The 25,125-nt window shown below is 28.3% G+C and overlaps 7 protein-coding genes across 14 annotated transcripts; 3 read left to right on the top strand and 4 right to left on the bottom strand.

Moving 5' to 3' along the window:
- The first annotated feature begins 1,361 nt into the window (after window positions 1-1,361).
- LOC117211979 (NADH dehydrogenase (ubiquinone) complex I, assembly factor 6) lies at window positions 1,362-3,210 on the top strand. Its single transcript, XM_033456380.1, has 5 exons — window positions 1,362-1,428; window positions 1,706-1,841; window positions 2,120-2,342; window positions 2,429-2,824; window positions 2,945-3,210. Exons 1-5 carry the CDS (start codon window positions 1,383-1,385, stop codon window positions 3,122-3,124), a joined length of 981 nt encoding a protein of 326 aa, XP_033312271.1. The 5' UTR covers window positions 1,362-1,382; the 3' UTR covers window positions 3,125-3,210.
- Window positions 3,211-3,572: 362 nt separating this feature from the next.
- On the bottom strand, window positions 3,573-6,749 carry LOC117211974 (rab5 GDP/GTP exchange factor). The gene is made up of 9 exons (XM_033456374.1): window positions 6,451-6,749; window positions 5,919-6,034; window positions 5,487-5,744; window positions 5,269-5,398; window positions 5,101-5,198; window positions 4,731-4,987; window positions 4,443-4,574; window positions 4,112-4,357; window positions 3,573-4,041 (listed from the first exon to the last, which is right to left on the bottom strand). The coding sequence occupies exons 1-9, from the start codon at window positions 6,618-6,620 to the stop codon at window positions 3,649-3,651; spliced, it is 1,800 nt and encodes a 599-aa protein (XP_033312265.1). The 5' UTR covers window positions 6,621-6,749; the 3' UTR covers window positions 3,573-3,648.
- A 621-nt stretch (window positions 6,750-7,370) lies between these two features.
- LOC117211982 (ubiquinol-cytochrome-c reductase complex assembly factor 1) lies at window positions 7,371-9,366 on the top strand. Of its 2 annotated transcripts, XM_033456387.1 has the most exons (7): window positions 7,371-7,548; window positions 8,015-8,212; window positions 8,319-8,391; window positions 8,491-8,657; window positions 8,821-9,015; window positions 9,077-9,200; window positions 9,348-9,366. In XM_033456387.1, exons 1-6 carry the CDS (start codon window positions 7,513-7,515, stop codon window positions 9,146-9,148), a joined length of 741 nt encoding a protein of 246 aa, XP_033312278.1. In that variant the 5' UTR covers window positions 7,371-7,512; the 3' UTR covers window positions 9,149-9,200; window positions 9,348-9,366. The 2 variants fall into 2 exon arrangements, with proteins under 2 accessions (XP_033312278.1, XP_033312277.1); XM_033456386.1 differs by lacking the exon at window positions 9,348-9,366 and having other exon boundaries at window positions 8,012-8,212.
- On the bottom strand, window positions 9,230-14,458 carry LOC117211975 (sphingomyelin phosphodiesterase 1-like). Of its 2 annotated transcripts, XM_033456375.1 has the most exons (10): window positions 14,282-14,458; window positions 13,984-14,192; window positions 13,650-13,888; window positions 11,856-12,166; window positions 11,391-11,771; window positions 10,944-11,116; window positions 10,382-10,582; window positions 9,859-10,204; window positions 9,535-9,725; window positions 9,230-9,398 (listed from the first exon to the last, which is right to left on the bottom strand). In XM_033456375.1, exons 3-10 carry the CDS (start codon window positions 13,717-13,719, stop codon window positions 9,272-9,274), a joined length of 1,800 nt encoding a protein of 599 aa, XP_033312266.1. In that variant the 5' UTR covers window positions 13,720-13,888; window positions 13,984-14,192; window positions 14,282-14,458; the 3' UTR covers window positions 9,230-9,271. The 2 variants fall into 2 exon arrangements, with proteins under 2 accessions (XP_033312266.1, XP_033312267.1); XM_033456376.1 differs by lacking the exons at window positions 13,650-13,888; window positions 13,984-14,192; window positions 14,282-14,458 and adding an exon at window positions 12,324-12,346.
- Window positions 14,459-15,091: 633 nt separating this feature from the next.
- LOC117211983 lies at window positions 15,092-17,606 on the bottom strand. Of its 3 annotated transcripts, none has more exons than XM_033456390.1 (4): window positions 17,483-17,606; window positions 16,595-17,402; window positions 15,741-15,981; window positions 15,092-15,179 (listed from the first exon to the last, which is right to left on the bottom strand). In XM_033456390.1, the coding sequence occupies exons 2-4, from the start codon at window positions 16,931-16,933 to the stop codon at window positions 15,112-15,114; spliced, it is 648 nt and encodes a 215-aa protein (XP_033312281.1). In that variant the 5' UTR covers window positions 16,934-17,402; window positions 17,483-17,606; the 3' UTR covers window positions 15,092-15,111. The 3 variants fall into 3 exon arrangements, with proteins under 3 accessions (XP_033312281.1, XP_033312282.1, XP_033312280.1); XM_033456391.1 differs by lacking the exon at window positions 15,092-15,179 and having other exon boundaries at window positions 15,343-15,981; window positions 16,595-16,880; window positions 16,954-17,402; XM_033456389.1 differs by lacking the exon at window positions 15,092-15,179 and having other exon boundaries at window positions 15,343-15,981; window positions 16,595-17,132; window positions 17,215-17,402.
- Window positions 17,607-17,730: 124 nt separating this feature from the next.
- Window positions 17,731-19,845, top strand: LOC117211981. 4 transcript variants are annotated; one of them, XM_033456382.1, is made up of 6 exons: window positions 17,731-18,076; window positions 18,174-18,231; window positions 18,411-18,482; window positions 18,549-18,742; window positions 19,017-19,209; window positions 19,370-19,845. In XM_033456382.1, the coding sequence occupies exons 1-6, from the start codon at window positions 18,052-18,054 to the stop codon at window positions 19,641-19,643; spliced, it is 816 nt and encodes a 271-aa protein (XP_033312273.1). In that variant the 5' UTR covers window positions 17,731-18,051; the 3' UTR covers window positions 19,644-19,845. The 4 variants fall into 4 exon arrangements, with proteins under 4 accessions (XP_033312273.1, XP_033312275.1, XP_033312274.1 ...); XM_033456384.1 differs by lacking the exon at window positions 18,174-18,231 and having other exon boundaries at window positions 17,733-18,076; window positions 18,400-18,482; XM_033456383.1 differs by having other exon boundaries at window positions 17,733-18,231; window positions 18,400-18,482.
- A 1,144-nt stretch (window positions 19,846-20,989) lies between these two features.
- LOC117211977 (60S ribosomal export protein NMD3) lies at window positions 20,990-25,015 on the bottom strand. Its single transcript, XM_033456377.1, has 11 exons — window positions 24,832-25,015; window positions 24,471-24,605; window positions 23,996-24,146; window positions 23,799-23,933; window positions 23,211-23,319; window positions 22,910-23,060; window positions 22,374-22,516; window positions 22,134-22,285; window positions 21,767-21,882; window positions 21,500-21,682; window positions 20,990-21,356 (listed from the first exon to the last, which is right to left on the bottom strand). Exons 1-11 carry the CDS (start codon window positions 24,870-24,872, stop codon window positions 21,161-21,163), a joined length of 1,512 nt encoding a protein of 503 aa, XP_033312268.1. The 5' UTR covers window positions 24,873-25,015; the 3' UTR covers window positions 20,990-21,160.
- Window positions 25,016-25,125: the final 110 nt, after the last annotated feature.

The raw sequence follows: 25,125 nt of genomic DNA, 5'->3' as shown, positions 1-25,125 counted from the left end.
CTTTAATCACTTAAAGCACACGGCCGTGACATATACGGGCATAGCCGATACGTCCGTCGTTTGCCAAATTGCTTATTTTAGTCATTGATCTTTACGGATTCAAGCTACGATATCTCATAAGAAAATATATATCTTATAAAAAATATATTACACTCATTTTGATTATAAAAAGATTTACTCATTTTCTATCGGTAAACGGAAGAAAATTTGTACGTTAAGGGGTTAAATTATGGACATTACGAGGAGCACCTTCGGCGTCGTATGTCAATTTCTATTCATGACGAACGATCGATCCGCTCCTTATACAATTTATACAATTTTCATCTGTTGAATCAGATTTACGTTGTCTTTAACTCAAGAAAAACACTAACTTATTCTCTGTCGCTCGTATAAACTGTTAACTAAGCAGACGCTTCCTTAAGAGCCAGCGGTTCCCGTAACGGCCGTAACCAATCATTACTATCCCTTGCATTTACAATTTTCAATTGACAATGAAGCTTAACTGAACTTGACATCACGAAAACTGAGTATGTCAAATTTTACTATACTATATATTAAATGCTAATAGAAATATTTCCCTACTCATAACATTTAAAAAGAAAGTAGTTATTTCTTGTTAAATCATTAAGACGTTTATGCAGATATTTTGCACGACTTAAATTTAAAAAATATTTTTCTAACAAATAAACAATTGAAAATTAATATATAGTATATATTTTTATAACCTTTTAATAACAACATTTTCTAAGTGCATGTTAACTTACAATTAGTTTAATCTTTTACTCGAAAATTATAAAGTATAGCTTATTATTTAATATTGCATATGTATAACATTAACATAATGTTTCTTTTTGGTTTTAATGTTGCTTCGATATTGAAGATCATTAGCAACACTATCTAACAAGATTATAATCTTTGGCAGTCTTGTTTCGGACAGAACAAAATTCTGTTTTATTAATATAATTAAAGTAGAAAACTATTAAAATTTTAGGATGAATTATATTTATATATACATGTATATGACCGTAACCATAGTGGCCGGTGACACCAAACTCCCTCTGTGTTCTTACCTATAATTAACTCTAGTTCTAGCAGCGATTCATAGATGTAGTAGTAAGATTCATGATTGTAGTAGTAAGCGTACAAATGGTCATGTCCTCGCGCACGCGGATCTCGAGTTACGTTGTTGATAACAGAATATAGAATTATTAAGAGGCTAAGTAGTATATGATATACAATAAGTTACAGAATAACGACAGATTATACAATTTTCCATATATCATAATTTTTACATTGGTTTTAAATGAAAAACAATGAAAATTATTAATCTAATTATTTATACAACATATTTATACAACAATTATTTGTGTTTATAGAGATTAATGTTCTCAGTACATTTATTTTCTAAATTAATACATAAGTTTGTAGGTATACAACATATTATGTTTCTGTATTTCACAAAGATTTATGGATTAGATATATCATTACTTAAAAACCACATTGATATTCAATTCTATTATAAACGAAGTTCAAAAAAGATTTGAATATATATGTAGTGCATTTTAAATAAATTATAAAGGCAGCATATTTTAATACGTTGTTAAATTAATATTAAGTTTGACTATATTAGTTAACAATTATTATTTATCTGATTCTCACATGTTATTCACTTAATTACTTTTATTGAAGTCATTTGCATTTTTAGTGTGGAACATGTCTAATATTATATCCATTGTAAATAGAAATCATTGTTTGAAACAAAACGTGTTGTTACAAACTTGTGTAAGGCATTCAAGTTCTACAGAACAAACGCCAGCTACGTATTGTTCGGAATTGGTTAGGTATTTTATAGTTACTGATAATGAATATATATATAGTAGTTGACAGTCATAGTTATTTTAGATGTTTACATGCTGTTCATTTTAAATGTTATATTATTTCTAGCATTATTTGTTATTATATAAGTGAACAATTAAATAAATGAGAAGATGTTAACAATTATACTTTGAGAAAACATTAAATTTCCCAAAGCTGTAAAACAATTAATAAATAATCAAGGATATATATATAGAAAGTCATTAAATAAATTGTTACTTTTTACATTGTTAATTTCTTTCAGAAAACATGATTATGAAAACTTCCTGTGTACATTGCTATTATCAAACAAAAATGAAGCGGCCGCATTTGCAATTCGTGCATTTAATGTTGAAGTAGCTCAAGTAAGAGATCAAGTGCGTGATTATAGAATAGGAGAAATGAGATTACAATTTTGGTCAGATGCAATAAATAATACATATAAAGGAAATCCTCCAAGAAATCCTGTTATGTTGGAGTTACATAGAGTATGATCTTATTTTCTTATCTCTTTGGTTCTCTGTATTATTTATTGTCCCACAAATTATAATAATTGTAAGAAAAATCTTTGCAGATTTTACAGAAACATTCTCTTTCTAAACATTATTTCAAACGTTTAATTGATATAAGGCTTGATAAACTTCGGGATTATTCATTTCATAATATGAGTGAAATAGAAAAATATGCGGAATACAGTAGTTCTTCCATTTACTATCTTCTTTTACAAGCACACGGTGTAAATAATATTAATGCTGATCATGCTGCCAGTCATTTAGGGAAGGCACATGGCATTGTCAACTTACTTCGATCGATTCCTTATAATGCCAGTAAAAGAGTGAATATGTTACCACAAGATATTTTAATGAAACACAGTGTTTCTACAGAAGCTGTATTACAGGGCCAATCCAGTAAAAATCTTCAAGATGTAATATATGATGTAGCTTCCTATGGAAAATTACATCTAGATGCTGTAAGTACATATCAAGTGCAGAATTAAAATGGAATGGATAAAGTAGAGAATGAAAGAAAGGAACGGATTACATTTGATCTTTTATATTTTAATATACTATAAAAGTTTTCTTATTTTTAGACAATTTCTCTTAAACATAGTATGGGAAAAGAAGCAAATTTAATCTTTTTACCAATAATTTGTTTGCAAAAGTATTTAAATAAATTAAGAAAAGCAGACTTTGATGTCTTTAATGCAAAACTACAGAAGAAAGATAATTTACTTCCTCTATACTTGTATTGGAGAAGTTTTATGTATTAAATTTGACATACTTTTAGTTAAGATTATCTTTTGGTTAAAGTATTGTAGAATATTTGAAATAATAATTATATCATAATACAGTTAAACTAAATATTATTTTAGTACCTTATAAGAATAAGAGAATTTCAACACATTATTAATTTTAACAGTTTACTTTTGTAATATACGTTTTAATTATTAAGTTTATATAGAATATATAGGAGTAATGAGAAAATTAATCGACAAACCTTTTGATAAAAACTTTTCTCCATATTTTATTAGAACAAATCTGTAGGATTAAAATAATTAAGTAATTTACATTGTGTGTGTGTTTGTGTGTATTCTATTCATTTTTGCTCAATGTTATGTGCTTTTATGGGAACTCGTATTTTTTTTAAACTGAGAGTAATAAAGTAATTCCGATTGTAAAAACCATCTGAAGGATAACGCAAAATAAAAATTTGTATTGGACAGTGTAATATTGCATAATCTATTTATAGTAATTAAGCAACAGTTTCTAAAACTTCAACTAAAATATATCTGTTTTATACATTATGAAAATAACTTGTATAATTTTCACATTCCATTTCTGTAGTATTCAAAGATAAGTCACCAGTACTACAAGGTATTGTAGGTATATTTGAACCTTGAACAGTGAAACCGTGATAATCTTCTTGTTCTGATTCTGTAGAACATGGTAAATTCAAATGGGTAGATGCTAGTAGTTCATTTGTAGATTTGTCCTGTTGTGTGTCAAAATCACTTTGTGTATCCAAACTTATAAGACTCGTTTCATCCTCTGCTTTGCTTACATCGAAACTGTCATCACCAATGAAAGAAGGAAAATCAAAAGTGGGAGATGGTGTAATACAATCTTCTATTAAAGAAATTCTCACGTCGTTTTGTGGTGTGGAATTATTAATTGTGGCAGGGCAGACCTGTTGTTACCAGTAACTATTTATAATGATTTTTTTAATTAAAAATTTGTTAATTAAAAAGATTTCTTACTTGTGGAATAATTGGAGGTGGTAACTGATAACTTTCAATATCTTCACAATCTAAATTAGTAGGCAATCTTTGGCTATGTGTAATTAACAATGGAGTTCTGTCTAAAACCGTGTTCACTTCTGACTTCATTTCATCCTGAAATTGTAACATCTTTTCTTTTAAGTTTAATGCTTCAGTCATTATTTCTGCAGTTTTGGCTTTCATTTCATCAAGGAGGGTTATATCTTCGCACATTAAGTGCAGACTCTGCACATACATGAAAATAAATTATACTAAAAGTTATTATACTAATTAGTAATTTAATATCATTAAAGAATAATGTAGTATGTACTTCACATATCATTAAAGCAGATTCCCATGTATTAGCAGGTACACGTTCTCCGGACATATAAGCATTAAAATCTTTTTCGTCCATATTTAATGATTCAGCTGTCAAATTTTCAATAAAAGATACAGCACAACACTGAAATTATTATTATTATTATTATTATTATTGTTGTTGTTGTTGTTATTTCATTACCTTAAATGTCATATAAGGAAAGCTAATTGTTTTTATTCATTGATTGTTTCATTATAAGATAGTATTAACATTCTTGATAAATATTAAAATAAATGTTACCAGATTTGTGAAGTAATATCCACCTTCCCCTGTCATTAACCTGCTTGCATTACAGAACCTAGTAATGAAATTGATGTTACTTTTAAGACGAGCAGGATTAGCTTTTAGAACAATGAAAATTAAGGCAGGAAGGAATTCATCTGCAGATGCAGGCCCACCAACAGATTGTTGTAACATTACAAATATATTTCGACAACAATAAATAACGCAAGAAAGCTTTTCTTGTGGAGCTTTTGCGGAATCCATATTTAATAAATCTACAACAAATTAGGAAGCTATTATCAAATAATTGGTGAATAAATCTAACACATTCAATAATTGGAAATGTTGGAAATTAACATAACTGATTAAAACTTTTTTAATAACAAACCAGTTATGGAAGTATAAACAAGTTCTCTAACTTCAGAACTGGTTTCATGTATTCGACATTCCAAATTTTTTCCACTAACCCAGTTCAATTGCCGAATTCTGTAATTATCATAATTGTCATTCTATTTTATCTGAAATGTTATTAATTTGATTTATGAATAAGGCGAACCTCTTCTGTATTGCCAAATCTTTTTCTTCGTCGTTTGTAAAAGGTGGACAAAACAGAATTCTGTAGAGCAAAGTCATTGCATATCTTTCTACATAATCTAATAATTTTTCTTTAACTTCTGGCGATATATCTGAAATAGTAAATTAAAAATGTTCGTGTTTAAGACACTAATTTGTTAATGTCTAGATCATTTTAATATAAATCTATTTTTTCAATACCTGCATATTTAACACTATTTTCTAAACGTTTAGCAAATACTTGATAAAAAGTTTGTGTAATCTCTGAAAGTTCCTCTATTCTCTTCACATCTTTATTCTGCAGTATCTCAATTATAAATGAGTGCATACACTTTCTAACATCTTTTTCTACCGGTGTTTTAGCAATTATACCTATTAGGTCGCGGTTGTCAGCTTTTACTTTTTCAAGATCAGGATTATCTTTTGTTAATTCATGAAGTAATTCTTGGTACCCCTGTACTTTAGTAAAAATCAAAACATTCAGAATAATGTAAGTAATGTAAATAACATTTACAAAAAATCTGATAAAAGAAAGTATACATAAAATAACAATTAAATTTTTTTTAATATATATTGAGTAAATGTTTTACAAAAATCAAATACAAAGCTAAATATACTATAGGACAAATGTACCTTTTGCAACTGGTTTACGAAAAGATATATTTAATAACTTATACTTTTTCTCTTGTTGTACTTTCTTTTCCTCATATTTTTGATGTGCACTAATTGCATTCTTGTTAGAAGAGGCACTGAAACATTAATCAGATTGTAGCAATAAATATAAAAAATATACAAATCCATATATTTTAAGAAATAATTAATAAGTAGATTATTAACTTTTACATGAAAATAAATATAACATTATATTAAAGCACAAAAAATTTGATGCACAAAAGAATGAAATCTAAATAGTACAATTTCTAATTGTTTTTCATGTATAAATACATGCATTATAAACATATTTAGTGTCAATTGAAACCTAATTCCATGTTAATTATCATTTTAATGCAATGTAATTGTTATCGCAAAGTTCACAATATAAAAAAATAACATTTCTAAAATTTTTACATTTACATATAGACATATGGCTTTAAAAATAAAAAAAAAATTTGGTATAATATAAATTGGCCTAATATAAATTGATCAATAAACGTATAAATCGTACCTCTGTCCGCAAACATTACATTCTGTTTCTGATCTTTGTTTTTGTAAATACTCTCGATAACATTTGCTACAATAACCTTCCCATTCGGCATTTCCATAAAATCCACAACCATTTTTACATTTAAGATCAGCTTCATCGATTCTTAAAGTGGGTGTTTTTATAGAGTACATTTTAACAAAACTTCTTGGATATTTTTACAATTCTTCTTTCTGTATAATTCACATTTTACTTGTACAACTCAGTTATTTCTATCTTTGACGCGGCATCAAGTTATACATACATAGTTAAAAATTTGGACATATGACAAACGTGAAAACGCATGCGTAAACCTTTCTGAAAAGTATGTGTATACATACATATATGCATACTGTATCACTAATTTATATCAATATTTATAAATGTGATTCTTATCCAATATATTCGAAATTTTAATTTAATATTTTAAGTTATATAGACAGGTGAATTCAGAACTCTCAATTTGATAAAAACATAGTCAATAATGATCATCTTACTATATAAATATTTAAATTATTATTAATTTTATTTATCTGTTAGAAACGCATAAACGATTCTTATGTATGTATAGGCATATATAATTAATATGTAAAGAATATGATTATCTATAGTTATATAATGTCTTCAATATATAAAAGCTTCAATGAAGCTTAAAGTAAAAAGTTTGAAACATTTATATTACATACATGTAAAAGAAAATTTCTGTATAGAATAAAATTATCAGAGTTGAGATACTTATAATTAAATAACAGATTTTTATAATTTTAAGGAACTATTTATAATTTTTAACGTATAGTAAATATTTCATGATTAATAATTTTTAAATGTCTAAACCGGACAAGTTTACCTCTTAAAAAACATTTTTAATAAGATCATAGGAAATGCGATTGTTTCGAACTTTGCCGCTCTTTGTATTCAAGAGTATATGGTGAAAAATACCTCTGTATTTGAAAAGAAGACAGGGGTTATAATTTAGTTTCTCATTTAAAAAATAAAAGGTTAAATGTCTTTTATATAGTGTGAGAGATTTTAAATATATATAGCAGAATGATGCACTGTGTAAGAACGTTCACTTTCAAACAGGTATATTTGCGTTTATAATAAAGAGATGTTAATTTAACCTCAAATATTTAAAAATAATAAGTAATTTTAATTTATCATATTATAAATAATTTCTTTGATTATTGACAAATTTTGTTCTTTTATATATGAAATATTGTGACTTTTATTTATTGATTTAGTTTTATATTCATAGTAATAGTATTTGTGTCTACATAATCGATTATGATCTATTTAATAATCTACTTTACGTAAGTCTATAATTATATATAAATTTTAATAATATACGGATCATTTTTATATGTATACATACGTTTAAATATATCTTATAATCTTATGTCTTTTCATTTATTTATTAGTTGTATTATTTTTATCCAGTCTTGTGAAAATATAAATTCTAAATGTAACTGTTATAATTTTATATTTATGGTATCTAATTAAATTATTCTTTCTTGATTTGATGGTTGATATGAAATATTTATGACAGAAGATACCATTAGCGTTGACATTAAAATATATCACAGAATGCAAGCTGGCTGATAATAGTGGCATCAACTTTTTAATCAGACCTCAATCTTGTCATTTTTATAAGAATGTACATACGTCTAAGAGTTTAGTTAAACCAATAAGTCAAATTGGAATAATTAAAACATTGTCACATAAGCTTGATCTTTTTAAAAAAAAAACTGTGAGTATGATTATTCATTGTAATTTTAATGTCTCCAAATATAATATCTATATATTCGTAATATTCGTAATAATGTAATAATTATTTATATTTCTTTGTATTTTAGCATTTAAACGAATTGGGTTATGATTTGTATGGTGACATTCCTGATGGACTCAATTATTCGATATTTTACAAAGGCATGTTATTGCCTTTAATTTCTTATTAATTCCATTTGATGTGATTTGGTTAAGTGAATTAATTTTTGTAATTATTTAATCATTATTTTTATTTATTAGGTTTCAATATGCCAGATACATTTTTCTCTTGGTTCCTAGTCACAGAATTGCATGTTTGGATGTTAATGGTACGTTTCATGGCTGAAGGAGAGAAGGGCAAATTAGTTATAAGCAAAATGGTCGAGGCTATGTGGCATGATGTTCTTATAAGAGTAGAATTACTTGGTGTGAGTAATCAATAAATTGCGCGTTGTTATCTAGTTCTAATTTATCTTAATTTATTTATTTTTATATAGAAGTTTCATATCTCTAGTTTCATTTTTATTTCATTAAATTTAACTTCCACTAATCAGCTCATAATGTAAAATACTTACAATTTTTTATCACTAGCCAATGACTCCAAGAACAAAAAAAAGACAAGTAGCAGAATTGTCATATCAATTTAATGCAGCTATAGTTGGTTATGATGAAGGAATCATGTCAGATGACAAGGTACTAGCTAATGCATTATGGAGAAGGTTCTTTTGCTTAGAATGTAACAATCCAGAACATCTAGAAAAACTTTTAATTTATGTTAGAAAACAGGTAATTAAAACATTGTCCTTTAATTAAATATTATATATTAACTCGATCATTGTGTTTTTAGATTAATGTGTTTGATAAAATTCCATCAGAAAAAGTTTTTGATAGATCAATAGCAAAATGGGTAGATTTGTAAAGCGTCAAATGAAGATCATTAATACTATTAAGAATTTGTAAATTTTAATTAGGTAAAATTCATATTACAAATATATTAAACTTACAATATAGCAAAATTTGATTTTTTATTTCAATTTTAATTTCAATTCTTTAAAATATTATCACATAGTTCAGTTTTTGAATGAACAATTATACGACATAAATACTGTTTCTTACAGTTCATATCACAACTTTCTTGCAATTTAGGTCCTGCTTGTTTGTAAAAGTTCCTACAATAAAAAATGAATTTTTACTATGAACCATTGTATGATGATTTGTACTATGAACCATATAATGAACCACTATATAATGTACAATAATAGAATAATATTGCATGATATAACTTTTATTATAATTCTAACATACTTGTAATACTTATTTAATAGTGTTTCATTCTTTGCTGCTGTAGAGAGCCAATTATTTAAGGATTTAACAGATAAATCTGGAAGGTCATATTCTGTTTTAAAAGAATATGATTTATACCAGGTTGGTCTTACATGGATATTTTTATTGGCAGAACTGAGATCATACATCCAATTTTGGTAATCAGCTACTTCCTGTAAGAAAAGAAATTTGAACGTCTATTTGCCATTATTTTTATCCTAAATTAAAATAAAAAAAGTTATTTGTACATTTTTATAATCCAGTTAATTTTTTATCATATCATAAATGAATGAAAGAACAACTTACATAATTACTGCAATTTACTATATATATTTTATAATTTGGATTCAATTTTGAATAAGCTGTTATACTACCACCATTCCAGGCAACATTTTTTGCTTTCATACCAGAATTATAAAATATTGCTATTTCATCATTATGAGTATGTCCATTGAATTCAGCTTTAATTATATGGGAAAATCTATCAACTATTCTTAAATATTCTCGTTTCCATGTTTTAAAACAGCTATTACTATTAGAGGGTATATGGGATAAAACATGTACAAATTCATCATTCCTCTCTGCTTCAGAAAGAATAGTTGCAAGCCAATGTAATTGATTATCAGGATCGTGCGGATTATACCAAAGCCACCTGTATAATAAAATAATAAATGAAAGAAATACGAAGAAAATCAATCACAAAATAAGTTATAAAATAGAATATAATTTTGATACATATTTTACTATTTTTCTACTATTTTTTCTTCTGCTAGTAACATTCTGTATAATAAAATTTATACAATTATAGCATTGTATTCATTTCACATACCAATTGTAAGAATAACACACATTGCTATTTAAAGCTATAATTCTAAATCCTCTTTTTGGGACAACAGTGTAATATCCTCCTTGAAGTATAGTAGAACGAGTATGTTCTGGTAACCATCCATATGCAATCCATAGGTCTGCCATTAATTTATAAAGCCAACTTGTAGATAAATTGTCTTGTGTTATATTTTTTGGTGCGAACCTACATATAATTCAGAAAATCGTCAATTATAACTAAAACAATATTCATTTACAGATCTAAAATATTTTCGTAATAATTCGTATAATTTCGTAATGTTTGTAATGAAAATTTACAAAACAACTCGGGGAATGAATTTGAAAATACAGAATTTTGTAAAAACATATCTTATTTTGAAACACAATAAATAAAGAAACATTAATTTCATTAATTGAACGAATGTAAATTTTTGTTTATCTTTTAGAAAAGAGTGAGTTTATTTTACATAGAATCATTTATCTAATCTGATAAATTTATATACAAGTGTTATTAAATATTCTTTGTGTATAGTAGAGAATTTCATTGGAAATTTCAATAAACTTACTGATTTAAAGGATTTGATTCATGATTTCCAAATATTGGATATATTATAGTATCATTAAAAGTATCATGAATATATTCATAAATTTTTACAAGACTTTGTACATTTCCTTCCTTTGAAGTTTCCCATACTCCATGGTCTATAATATCACCAGTAAAATATATAAAATCTATATCCTGGGAATGAAATTAAATTTGATTTAAAATTAAAATTAAAAATCCATTTTTTAGCCATATTTAATATTTTTTGTATAAATCTTACTATGCATAGATATCTACAATAACTAATTTAGATTTGAACTGAAGTAGAAGAAAAAATAAAAGCAAGATTTTAAGATTATATGTATTTTAGTTAAATATCTTATGAATACTAAATGAAATATACATTAATCAGACATTAGCTGGATTTTGTTCCTTTTTTCTATACTAAATTAGTTACATTAGAGATTACCTGATGTGTATCTTTTATATGATTTAAGGCATCAGTGATTGCATGCCATGGGGTATCGCAGGAGTTATAATCTCCCCAAAAGCCAGCAAATGAAGCCATGTTAGGTTCATTTTGTCCTTTTCGACAACAAACTGGCTCTCTACAAATTGAATTGCCATATGGTTCATAAAGAGGATCATAATGTAGGTCTGTTATTTGTAAAATTTTTATTTGCTCTTGTGTTTCATTATCAGTAATTATTGCATTAGAATTGTTATCAACATGAATATTCCAATCAAATTCAGGATCGCTTAAAGGACATGATTTTGATTCTAGAACAACGCCACAAACTGTATTTGCTGTTAAATTTGGTTTTGAATCTATTATGTACAGAACAATAGGCTATAAAAATAATAGAAAATTAAAATAATATATACATTAATAGTCAAATATTTTGATAAATCTAATTACATATGTACATATTACCAAGTTCAGTTCAACAACTCCTCTACAAACTCTTTCGGTTTGAATATTGAGCAGTACACATAATTTTACTATTTTATCTTTTATATCTCCTTCTGACATTCCTTTACGTCGTAAATTGAAAAATGTTTTTAAAATTCCTCGACATATTGTACATATTTTAGTATCAGAATTTGCTGAAAAAGATCTCCAGTCAGAATTCTGAAGTTCTGTAGGAATTTTCAAGGATTTTATCATATCATTGAACAATTCTCCCTCATAGTCTAACTTGGTCCATAATTCAATTTCATTTGAAAACGAATTCACATCTATATCTGTTGATGAATTAGTTCGTTATTCTTTATTTTATTATATAGAGAAGTATTATAAATAATTACAATATATTGTTTTTATTGAACAATTGAAAGGAAGTTTATTCTCTATTAATTTCAATTAGCAGAAGAAAATTGGGTTGAATTGCTGAATAATTACCGCTTTATCGATTCCGATACCGTTGAAATATGTTATCAAGATCGTCATTCTGAACAACTTTTTCATATACATACGACAGGATGATTCATCTAAGTGTTTAAGCTGAAATATTTTTGATACAATTAATTGTATCAAAAAATGTTTCAGACAAAAGTAGAATGACTTCAAAGGGGACATGGTCTGATGTTATTAATTTTTCTGTAGGTGGGCGCGTAAAGGATATGCGAAGGTCCTGTCACAGGATGGTCAGTTCTAGTTCTCAAGTTGTACACAAAAGTATGTTTAATATCAGATATGTGCATACTTCCTTTCCATGTTCTATACAAAATTGTAGATTAGATATTATAATCATTGTCTGTGTATGCGTATGTGTGTGTTTCCAAATTATAATTGTGTTGACGTAGTCGCGCTATTATCGGTATTGCGCCGCTACTATCCTTTAGATAGCCCAATCCTATTTACGCATCCCTTTACATTTGGAATTCAGTGACTGGAATTCTTATTATTTTTTTCATTGTTTATACGTCACTATGAAGATATTTAAAAAAATCATGAGGAGGTAATAAATCGACAGTTTCACGCAGCGCATACGATACCAAACATACTTTTATGTATACCTTGAAAACTAAAACCGACAACCCGTTATACGTACCGGAAAAATATTCAAAATGATGATGCTGATAACATATCTCAAGAGCATTTATCAGGCATCTCTTAAATAGTAAACATTATTATTTTCATTGAAAAATAAAAGCAGTTTTATTATTTAAAATATACTTAGCAAATGTTGAGTATTATGTTGAATAAATTTCCAATGAAATAATTATATAAATAGAGAGTTCAAATAAAAAACGCAAATAAATTATTTGTTATTTGGGTAAGTCTAAATATATTATTTAGAATAATTAAATTAACTGATATTTACAAATGAAGTGTTATCTTTTATTTATGATTTTTATTTATTTTAGTTATTTATTACACAAATATAACATTTCAATCAGAGAAATTACTGTAAATTACAATTTTTGATAATGTCCATTAGCTATGATGAATACATCAAAATGAAATAGATACGGAAAAATTCTTTATTTGTATATTATCATTCGTTTTTCGATTAAAGCCAAATAAAAAATAAAATTTCATTTGCAAATAAGAAATAATAAATAGATTAATGTTAGCATCTTAAATTACTTTTGTTTAAATTCAATTAAAAGAAACTTAATTCCTATTCGCAGCTAAAATATTATTTTAATTTGTTATTTATTATTTAGTAGGTAAATAAAATTTTGAACTTAATTAACCAGAAAAAAACTGATTTAACCTTACCTTCTGGATGTCGGACGAGACCATTTATACTTAAAACTAATATACTCAAAATTAATTGTTGAAACCACATTACTGTTGTGTTCTACGAACATTCAATTAAACACTGCGTTCAGTTCGATACATTTTCAATCGTTTTCAGCTTTCATTATCTCGTTTCAGTGATTTTTTTTCCCACTGATAAATATCGCAATTGTCATCTCTTTGATATGCCTATTTCCCAATGCTTGTAGAGTAACATTCTAAGATTGTGAAACAATTAGAATTTAAACGGAGAAAAAGAAGAAGAGTCTTGTACACTATATTGTATTTAATTTGATTTAGTTTGAATACTTACGTTCGGCATTCTAATCTATTTTTGATAAGTCAGAGGAGACGATCAATACAATACGATACGATACAATACAATACAATACAATATAACATTATCATGGCAGTATGTGGATTTTATCTTGTGAAGTATTCTTTGTTTGTATACGGCTTACTTTATTTCATACGAAAAGATGTAAGCTTATAAAATGATATCTATTTTTATCACAGAACACTCTGAAAAATGTGATTAGATTATTTCATGTAGACTCTTTAACGTATCAATCTTTCTGCGTAAGGTTCATAGTAATAACAGCTGTCAATACCATCAAATGCTATCTTCATGTTGATTTGTGATAAGATAGGAATCAGATTCTTCTGGCTGATCGATTACTTTCTCTTAAGCGGACTTAAATACATCATTTTTTTAAACATAAAGCATCAATCAAAATCAATTGATTGATGTTCCATTCTATCTAAAATTAATCTGTTACTTAAACAAATATTTAAACAAGTTAACCCTTGAAATTTTAATTCATTTTTTAAACTTTTTTAACATGTACACATTTTATATTATAAACAAACAGATGTAAAGAAAACGTAAAGTATTAAAATTATTTGGCCAACAATAAGTACCGTATTTAAAACGGCGTAGATGACAATGAATAATCAAGAATCGCGTGAATATTTATACTGGTTATCGATAGCAAACATGTGAAGATTAGAAGTTCATTTATACACAACCGAACTATGTCCGTTCTGTGCCCCTGCCGCGCCCCGTGCCCGAATCGGTCACCATAGTTTTAAATGTAGCACTTCATACATTATCAGTGTTGTGTCCATTCGTCATCCGTGGTCCGGATGTATCCCGGACATATTTTTTCTGTTCGCCGAACGGGCTCGAACTGTCACAGCCATAGTACGGACTTTTATAAAACTGGGTTTATACTAGTCAAATAGCATTCCAGTCCATTGTTCTAATCCAGCGATGGATCTTAACTGAAGTAATGTAAACAGCATTTTCATTCCAGTACAATGTAGTCATCCCAGCAAGCGATCTAGTTCAGTGACTGGATCGAAAGTCTACTTTTCAAATCCTCATCGATCGAGAACATGACATTCCAGCGTTACTGGAATCGTTTGGGTTCTAAATGGCTCAGTATTCATGGCTCAGTGTGAACCCATTGTCACTGCAGTTTACCACTTTCAGCGACACGAACAGGACTAGAATAACATAGACATCGACCGATTGTCATTCAAACAAATGGGATATAATGTTTGGACTAAAGTTGGGTTTACACTAATTCAGTCGATGGATTTAGTGATTGCATACCAATGGTTTAATTGAAAATTGTTCGATGTCTACGTTGTTTCAGTCTTTTTTGAACTGCTGAAAGTGGTGAATTGAAAGTGATAATGGATTTACACAAAAAAAAAACTGATAAAACTATATATGAAACATAATATCGCTATAATATAAAGTTTGAAGAATTATTATCCTTAATCTCAAGTAATATTTAACGTAACAACATAAAGAGATCAACAAAATTAATATTAGAAGTCACATTATCTTCCCTGACAGCTGGAAGTAATTATAAAAACCTCGGTCATTTCTTCGGGATATCTAAATCCTCTATATAAAAATTTGTACCAGAGGTCTGGCGCGAAATATGTAGAGCATTAAAAGGTTAGTTTAATCTGATTATTATTAATCATTGAAATAACGCAGATCATTTAATCGATATTTCGTTATCACGCTTTGAATTTCTTCTTGAGCTACGATACCTTGTTCAGTTGAAAGTTTTCGTAATTGTTTTGCGACGTGCTTTCCGAAGACATCGAATTCATCTTCTTCTTCTGCTCTGCATATGTCATTCTGTAGCAATTTCGCGCTACTAACTATTGAAGATAGCCGTGACATTTTATTCTTTTTTGATTTCGTTTTAGGTGATTCTATCCCAGAACATATAGTAGGGGCTGCAGTAACATTATTTTCTGATTCAGACTGGGTACTGTCATTATTGTCCTGAAAATACAATTTTTAATTTTTTTTTTCTTTTTAATTAAAAATTAAAATCGAACAAGTTGACTCGTGACTAGTTGTGAGAAATCGACATAGAAGGGAAGAAGGTTCTCGTTCTACGTATGAATGACATGCTACGAATATCTTAGACTGATACAGAGACACTCTACTCATCTATGTCTATCTCGCAAGAACGAGAACTTTTTTGTTTTCAATGTTGATTTTTCATGACTCAATTATCGGACGGTTTTCTCTAGCAAGTGCCGAGGCCTGTTTACATGATCGTGCCCTCTGCAACTGGTTATGAAAAAATACAAGCTCATATATTACTACAAGTTGTGTAGTAATATATAAACATGCCGGAAAGATGATACCATTAACTCTATTTTCGTTCATGGTGATTGGAGATATTAAATTAATCCTTTTGAGAATATCACTCATCAGGACAATAATAATTCTACTTTGCCTGTCGGACAAAAAAGATCTCAGTTTACAAATTACTTGGCAATAACGGGAAACTTCTATGGCAGAACAACATGATACATTAATACATATCTACATTTCTTTTTTTAAATAATAAATAATAAATAATAAAGGTTATTAAAAATTGACTTACGTGCGTTTTTCTTTTCACCACCACATTTTTTATAAAAGAGTCCAGCTCTGTGAACCATTTCATTTTAGGTTCATATACATTGCCACTAGCACCAGATGTAGTTGACCTTTTAATCTTGTCTAATTCTAAGTAGTAAGTAGATCGAATAGACTTTATTTTATTTTTAACATCTTCTACGCCAAAACCTTCCATTTGCATATCTTCGCAAATCTTTTTCAAGGCAGATTCACGCATAGCCTTATTTTTATAATCTTTAGACGCGATGTCCCATAAGCACTCATGCTCTCTGTACAGAGTAACGAACTTAGAAGTTTGATTTTTGTTTAATTTTTTCGCCATTTTTAATTAAAAACACAAACTCGTGTACACTGTACTGTGCTCCAACCAGCAATGGATATTGAACTGTCTAAACGATTCCAGTAACACTGGAATGCCGTATTCTCGATGATGGGGGGGGGGGGGGAGGTAAACTGGATTAAAAAGTAAACTTTAGAACCAGTCGTTGTGCCGGATTGCTTACTGGAATGACGGCACTGTACTAGAATGAAAACAAATGGATTGGATTACTGAACTGGAATGCTACTGGGCCAATATAAATTCAACTCAAGATGTAATAGTACATCAAACCGATTGCTCTCATCTGGATCTCGTATTTTACTTTTAAGTGTTGATTTCATACTAAACTGTTAAATAAGGAAAAGAACACAATCTAACAACATTTCTTGGAAAGATGCGGAAGACGGTATTCTTGTGTTTACGTTGTCTTTATCTTTTATACGTTAAATTTGACAAATTAAAGTTAAAATATCTGCAAAAAAATATATGACTATTATTACAGTTAAAGAAAGACTTAGAAAAGCTTTAGAGAGAAGTAATAAAAATAATTACATCCTTTTATAATATATAGGGTGCCCTGCTTAACTCTGACACCTTTAATTGCTTTCTTATTTTTCATGGTACAAAAAAAATGTTTCGAAATAATATTATTGTACTTTACGTGGAAAATTAGGCGGTGATTATTAGAACTGCCATTTTAGATTTCGATAATCTTTTAATACGTTGTCAGGGGCATGATTCTAAACAACTTCGTTCTATACATGTTACTACTGCTCGGCTTAATTTCCGAGTTATTTATAAAAAACTGTCAGTATAATTATAATGAACTTTACCTATAATTGTGCGTCCGTGACAGCGTATGCGTTACTATTGACTGTTGACTGTTATTGTTACCTTATTTGTAATTTCATAGGAAAATTTAGTTTTAATTTAAATCACAACAATACTGAATCGATAACATCGCATGCGACACGAAAATGGTAATGGGAAGTCGGATGATCCTCAAAATGTAGGACATGAAATAATATTGATCCTATCACACCTATTCTGTACATCTCTGTAGATTGTCGGTGGTGCTAAGCATATGATAAGCGCAAGGAACTCCAGTTATTAGCTGGCAGATGTTAACTTCAGGAACAAATTCACGTGAGTCATTGATATCATTGCTAGAGACACTGATATGCATACATATTTATCAGTGACTAGTGGCTGGAGCCTCCTTTGACCTTTTGGGTTTACATAGATATACCTATTATAAAGATAGAGGAGTGGATGAACAAAGGCAATATAGGAATGAAAAGGTGATATAGGAATAGAAAGAGAATGTTGCTAACAGGCTTCTTTTGCCCTTGTCTAATAACACTCATAATATTGATAATTCATAATTGAAAGTCGTTATTTGTTTTGTGTTCATATCTCTGTGGTATTTGTATTTATTTCATAAGTCATATGGGTTAAATAATTTTCAGCTAAATTTCAGCATGACTAAGAAATGCATAATATGTAAAACAGAAGCGACTCCAATTTCCAAAGATAGACGTAGCTTTCACATGTAAGTGTATTTATGATTTCTTGCCTCAAAATTGAATAAAGTAATTCTTATTATAAACGTACATAGGTTTCCTAAAAATGAATTAATAAGAAAGAAATGGATGGACGCAATAAATTTATTGACAGCTCCAAACTTCAAAACTACATTTATATGCAGTGACCATTTTGATGACAAATCGTTCCATGATTCTGATGAATTAAGAAGTAGAAAACGACTGCGTCCAGATGCGGTTCCTCAAAGGATAAGTTTTAAAAAATCCGGTAATTATTCAGAGAAGGGTATATCTCGCAGATTTCACAATCTGAACTTCATTGAAGTTCTTCGCGAATATTTTGGAAACTAAGACTGAGCAACGATTATACATAAATATAGGAAAATGTTATTCAGAATATTAAACTTGACAATATATCTGAAGATCATTGAAATCAGTTAGATGTACCCTTTTTCGAAATAATTACCTAAAGTCAACCTCATCTAACAGTGGCAAATCTTGCAAAAGAGCATTAACCAATATTATTAATTCTGCAAATATAGATGATACATCAAAAGAAAAAGATTTAGGGTCAGAAAAGCTGTTTGAAAGACCCATTGATAAAGACTATTCTAAATCTGAGATGGTGACTGATCTTTCTAATACATGTATTAAAGCCACAAATGAACAAGATTGTTTAACTGGAGAGAAAAGTAATAATACTATGAATAATGTTCCAAACAGTGGTAATAGAAGGTAGATTATTCACTTTGTAATAATTGTTCAGATGTTCATGATTGGACTGGTCTAAAGAGGGTTGTAGAAATTAATTTCGATCTTGTTGATATCATGAATTGTATGTGATTCTCTGTAAGAGTATACAATTTTTAAATTGTTCTTTCCGATGTAATTTTAGGAAACATTCATTCATCAAAAAAATACCACCTAAAAAAATTCGTTTTATGAATGGCTTTAAAACAGAATATATAACTCGAGAAGACTTTGTTTCTGATGAAGCTTGGGAGCGCTTCCTCAGGTTAATAACCTATGAAAGAAATAGAATGGCAGCTGCTCATAATAGGAATTCACGTAAAGAAAAGAAAATAAGAAATTTTAAACTTTTCATAAAAGGTTTGGAAAACAGTGAAGAACTTGATGCTACTCAATACGTGAAGGTCTGTTTAGAATAACTATTTTATATTTCTATTTTATTATTTTATTTCGTTATTACATAGTTCTTCCGTTTTGGGTTTGGACGGACTTCAGATTTTACGATATTGCATATTTTAAGTTTTTAATTCTCTCTTGTATTCTTATATGATTTTATATTGTCACATATTTATTAACTTTGACTACAATTGTCTTTGTGAATAAAACATGAACGAAATTTAATCATTTTTTACATTTATTTTAGCAGGATCTACCACCACATGCCCAAGAATTATTAACACTTTGACGGCCACGTTGGTCATTGGTGCATCTAACGGTGCCCTGTGTTAAAACATTGTGGCGTTCCTGAGCGAAACATGTGATTTCGGCGTGGCCGTCAAAGTGTCAACATGCATGGAAGAACATAAATCCACAACTCCCTTTCCTATTAACCTCAGAAACTTTACTAGAATTCTTTACTTTCATTCACTGATTACATGTAAATTTGTTACATGTAGCTTTTTCAATTGCTTACCTTGTATTCGAACATTAAATATTTGGGTCTGTGTAGAAGAATATAAATCAAGGGTTTGTAAAGAATTTATTAATAACGTATCCGGCATTGTTAGGCAAGAATTAATGAAGGTAAAAAATTGTTTTCAATGTAACTTCTGATGAGACGAGCATTAAACTCAAAACTTGAGCAACAATAGCATTGATGAATTTTTTCCGGTATTTGCATCTTTTTAATAATTAGAAAAATGACTGAGAACGAAAATTTGAATTACTATTAATTTTATAAATTTATTAAATTGTTCTTTAATTATAAATTTATTAAATAAAGAGGAGGATCTGTCATCATACTGTGGCGAATATCTTTTCAAGAGAAGATAATAACAATTATTCTATTTCGTAAAATAATATCAATTATTCATTTGCTTGTTATTTTATGCAAGTGTTGCCGGCTACCTCGCGATTGTCCGATTGAAAAAATTAACTAAAACCAAAGCCCAATATATACATTGATGTTATTGATTTTCAATTGAGTTATAATAGGCGTTTCTTAGAATATTCCACATGCATTTGTACACGAGGCTTTAAACTTGCCCAATTATCGTTTGTACATATGTATACATACTATAAGCAGAAGATAAAAGTTAGGTTTAGGTTTGTATTCGTAGGCGTCTTATGCGGCTGTTTACCTCCATCTCTACCTCTGCCTCTACTGACTCGATGGCCTCACTGAATGGAGTATAGAGAAGAACATGATTACATAAACACTTTAATGCTTTACATACACACACACACAAACGCACGCACGCGCACACACACCAAGTAAACATTATATAACTAGTAAATATTAAATATTAAAAATACTAAAACTAGCAAATAATAAAGTAAATTTATTTGTTTCATAATACTATTATATTTTATATTCTTATGTTTTATAACCCCTAGGGTTATTTATAGTTATGTCTAAACTATTCTGATGAACACTTTAAACATGCGAAGCACTATTAGGATAAGTTAAAACAAATTAATAATATACAAAGTACTGTTACAAAACATGAGAAACTTCGATATCATCAAATGCGAGATCGTCAAGCATTTCTTCAAGAGTAATTTGTGGACAATTGGGATCAGATAACTCATTAGTATCAACTGGAATTAATTTCCTAGAATCTTTGTAAATATTTATGTGTTGTCTCATTTCTGGATCTTCTTCAAGATCTTCCAAAAACTCATAGTAGTCACTAAAATAGATTATAATTATAAATTTAATTTTTCAATGTAATTTAGGAAGTAAAAGTAAACGTAAATATATAATTTTACTTTATATTTAGTTTTAAATATCTAAAAAAGTAGTTATTTTTAAATAGAAAATTATATAACTTACTTATTATCTGTGATCATATTGTCTTTATCTTGTATCATATGTTTTAATTTCCAATCTCTCATTCTGCGACGTGCTGCTCTATCTTGTGTATAATTTTTTTTGGTTAAAATTACGTCTGGTACTACGTCTTTATTCAACATTTCGAAATTCTCATCGTTAATGTTACTATCATTAAGAGCATACCTAAATATAAAATCATCTTTTAATTTTTGTCAATTATATTATTTATTATTTAGCGCTTTATCTTTTTTTATCCTTTTCTATTACCCTAGGACAGTATCACCAGGTTTTAATATATGGCCAAGGTGAGTGCGTGTATGAATTAAGTTCTCAGTTAGTCCCAAATCGCAACTTCTAACTACCCATACATCTGCTATTACATGCTAGAAACAAAGATATGACTGTAAGTAAAGATTTATAAATCTGTACCGATTACCGAGGGATATTACAAAGGAAAGTTTTCTTTGACGTTTTAAAATTTTGTTTGTAATTTTGTTAATAATATTCATAGTACGTATGTAATTTTATAACCATTTGGTTATTTTATATTATTTTAGTCTCGACCGAGAAGAATCCTTCCCTTGTAAACATTATATTTGAGAGAAAATATTATAATTAGATACATAATAGATACCTTATTTGAAATAGTTCCCTGTCCAGGAAAAAATTTTCTATCCTTGAATTTTATTTGCTCAATATCCATTACTGTGTATTCTATTAATTGCTTTGGGTCACAAATGCTGTTGAAAGTATGTCTCCAGTAAAGTGTAGCGCTTAATTCTGCGACTAAATAAATAAATAGTATTTTTTGTGAATTAAATTTTACTTTAGAAATCAGATAAATAGGTATCAAATTTTAGAGAACTACACGTACTTTGACCAGTTGATACATCTATTAAATGTACAAAATTTGTAATTTTATATACTAAACAAATTGAATTTATCCCTCCGAGTTGATGACTTAATTTTCTTGGAAGACATACTATGCTATCTCTTGATATTGGAACTATTTCTACACTATAACAGAAATTACGATTACACATTGTTCAAAACAATTAGAGAATCGTTTTTATGAATGGTTCTATTGCATAAACCAAGTGAACAGAAGCGGTGGAATCATGTAGGTGAATTGACATGTTATTCATATGATGCTCTGGTAAAGATTAGTTCTTTACGCAATCAGAAAAAGATATATAGACACAGGAACTAAATATAAAAAACGAAGCGGCGAAAAGCGATCTGGTATCAGATGCAAAAAATGGGCAGAAAAGTATTTAAAAAATTGTAATGTATAAATAACTACAAGCAATCAACTACAAGCAGTCTAATGGTTAATTATATAATAAGGAATAATGAAAGCATTCATATCCAGTATTTTTATATCAATTTACTAATGTAAAGGATCTTTACCTGTATGTAACTTTATAATTGTAGATATTGCTGTGAATATCATGCGATATCAGTTTTTTAGAATGGTCATAGCGACAAGGTATAATGCTTGAAAGAAAATCAACCATTTTGCGCGCTGATGCTTCATTTGCATAAAAGAAATCTAGACCCTCTGTAAACGTTTGCAATTAATTTAATAGATTATTATATTTAGTAAGTAGAAACTTTAAACTCTTTGATAATTTATCTAATAATATTTTAATAATAATAATTCTAATAATATTTAAAAAAATAATATTATAAAATAATTCAGATTTCTTACCATGAATAGGTTTTATGCCCAAAGTTTGTTCATGTGCTCTGTACTTCAAAATTAATTGCTCTAGATAATAAAACGTCTTTTTATTTGTTGCTCTTTGTCGTACTTGTACCTTTGTAAAGTGTAAGTTGTAAACAGAGAAAATAATTTTATAACCACAAGTGAAATTTACCTTGCTCTTATTATTAGGCTAATTAAAATATATCAGGTGGGAACGATATAAGCATGGTCGTAAATTAAAACCTAAGAAGGTACACTCATTGACATCACATCTAGGGCAGCAGCTGCTTTTCAGAGGCAATTTAAATTTCGAATTGTAAAAGTTATTTGCAAATTATATTCTGCTCGTAATCGTCCATAAAAGCTATATGGCATCAAGTATTTGCCATTCCTTGCGTAATAAGAATTACTATACTGATAAAAATTAGCCTGTTAGTTACCACGGACCAGAGCACACATTTTTGAAATAGCTAAATCAATATTATAACGCCTTTAAAAGTACTTGAGCAAATTACGTGTTTTGACACTGAAAAGCTTCTTCTCAGTTTTACAACCACGCTATATACCTTTTACGCATAGTACAAATCTTACCAATGCACGCCAATAATCTTTAGCTTCTGTTCGATGACAATCATTACACATTTGATGATTTACTGTATATTCAACTACAAATACTTGTTGCAAGACTGTTCCCCCCATAACTTCAGCTTGCACTGTTAGTTTTACCTAAAGATACAGTGTAACAATAAAATGATTTTTTCACAATAAAACTATTAAATAATAAATACCTTTAATCTCATAGAATGTGGTTCTGTCCACACAAATCCAGCATCAATTAATTTCACTCGATTCAGACCTTTTAGCTTTTTTAAACATAATGTTAGTAACTCTCTGGATTCTAATGCCGCATGAATCCATTCCGCAGGTGGCTGTAGATACCTAAAACAATTAAACTTTCCTTACCTTGTAAGTTTCAGAGATGTTCACAAGAATGTTCACAACAGCAATATTATTACTGCAGTACTTTATAGTAATATAGGCTATAAATGTGAATATATACAATATAGGAATAATTATAATACATTTTTAAAAGCTCAACTTCAATATTCATATCCTTTTCATATCAGCTGCATAATTTTGTTGAGAAATAAAAGATGAAACAATATTTTGAATAAGAAAGATCTTATCATTTCCTTTATGTTTATTTTTCCTACCGTCTTATTTAAAAATTAACAAATAGGAAAATAAATTGTATTATATTACCTCTCGCAGCCTTTACAAAAATAAATTGTTGCTTGCTTTGGAATATTCTCAGTGACATCTACTTGAGTTCGTAAACATGCCACACACATATTCGCTGGATTTGGTTCAATACCAATACCGCAGATGCAACATAATCTAAAAATGTAATTATTCATAATTTTAATCACATACGGTAGCATTCCAGATAATTTGTTGACGTTATGTTTTTCTATTTACTAGAAATAAAACAAGTACTTAATAGTTACATCATTTTAAAAACATTTTATTCTGATCTTCTTTAAAAATTTACAAATATAATAACAACAAATTATGAAATTTATCTATTTCTTATAATACCTAATTTAAGGTTATATTTACTTACATCATTGATTCTTGTCGAACAGGTTCACTTAATACTTCCATTATCTCTATTTGTTTTTACGGAATTTCGTAAATAAAATTTTGTTGAATTCAACAGAATTAAACGATTCAGAAATAACAAATGAGCTTAGAAATACATACGATACGTAAGCCTAAACATGTACTACTGGTACTATTGAATCATAAGCACGTGTGAATTGATGCCGACTTCAAGATTAAAACATTTATCTATAGCTATAATCAAATAATTTTTTATTTTTAATTTTCAATATGTGTGTATATTATATTATAAGAG

The sequence above is a fragment of the Bombus bifarius genome, unplaced genomic scaffold (genome assembly GCF_011952205.1).
Source record: "Bombus bifarius isolate JDL3187 unplaced genomic scaffold, Bbif_JDL3187 scf7180000008265, whole genome shotgun sequence".
NCBI classification, from domain to species: domain Eukaryota; kingdom Metazoa; phylum Arthropoda; class Insecta; order Hymenoptera; family Apidae; genus Bombus; species Bombus bifarius.
This window is presented reverse-complemented; position numbering and strand designations above follow the sequence as displayed.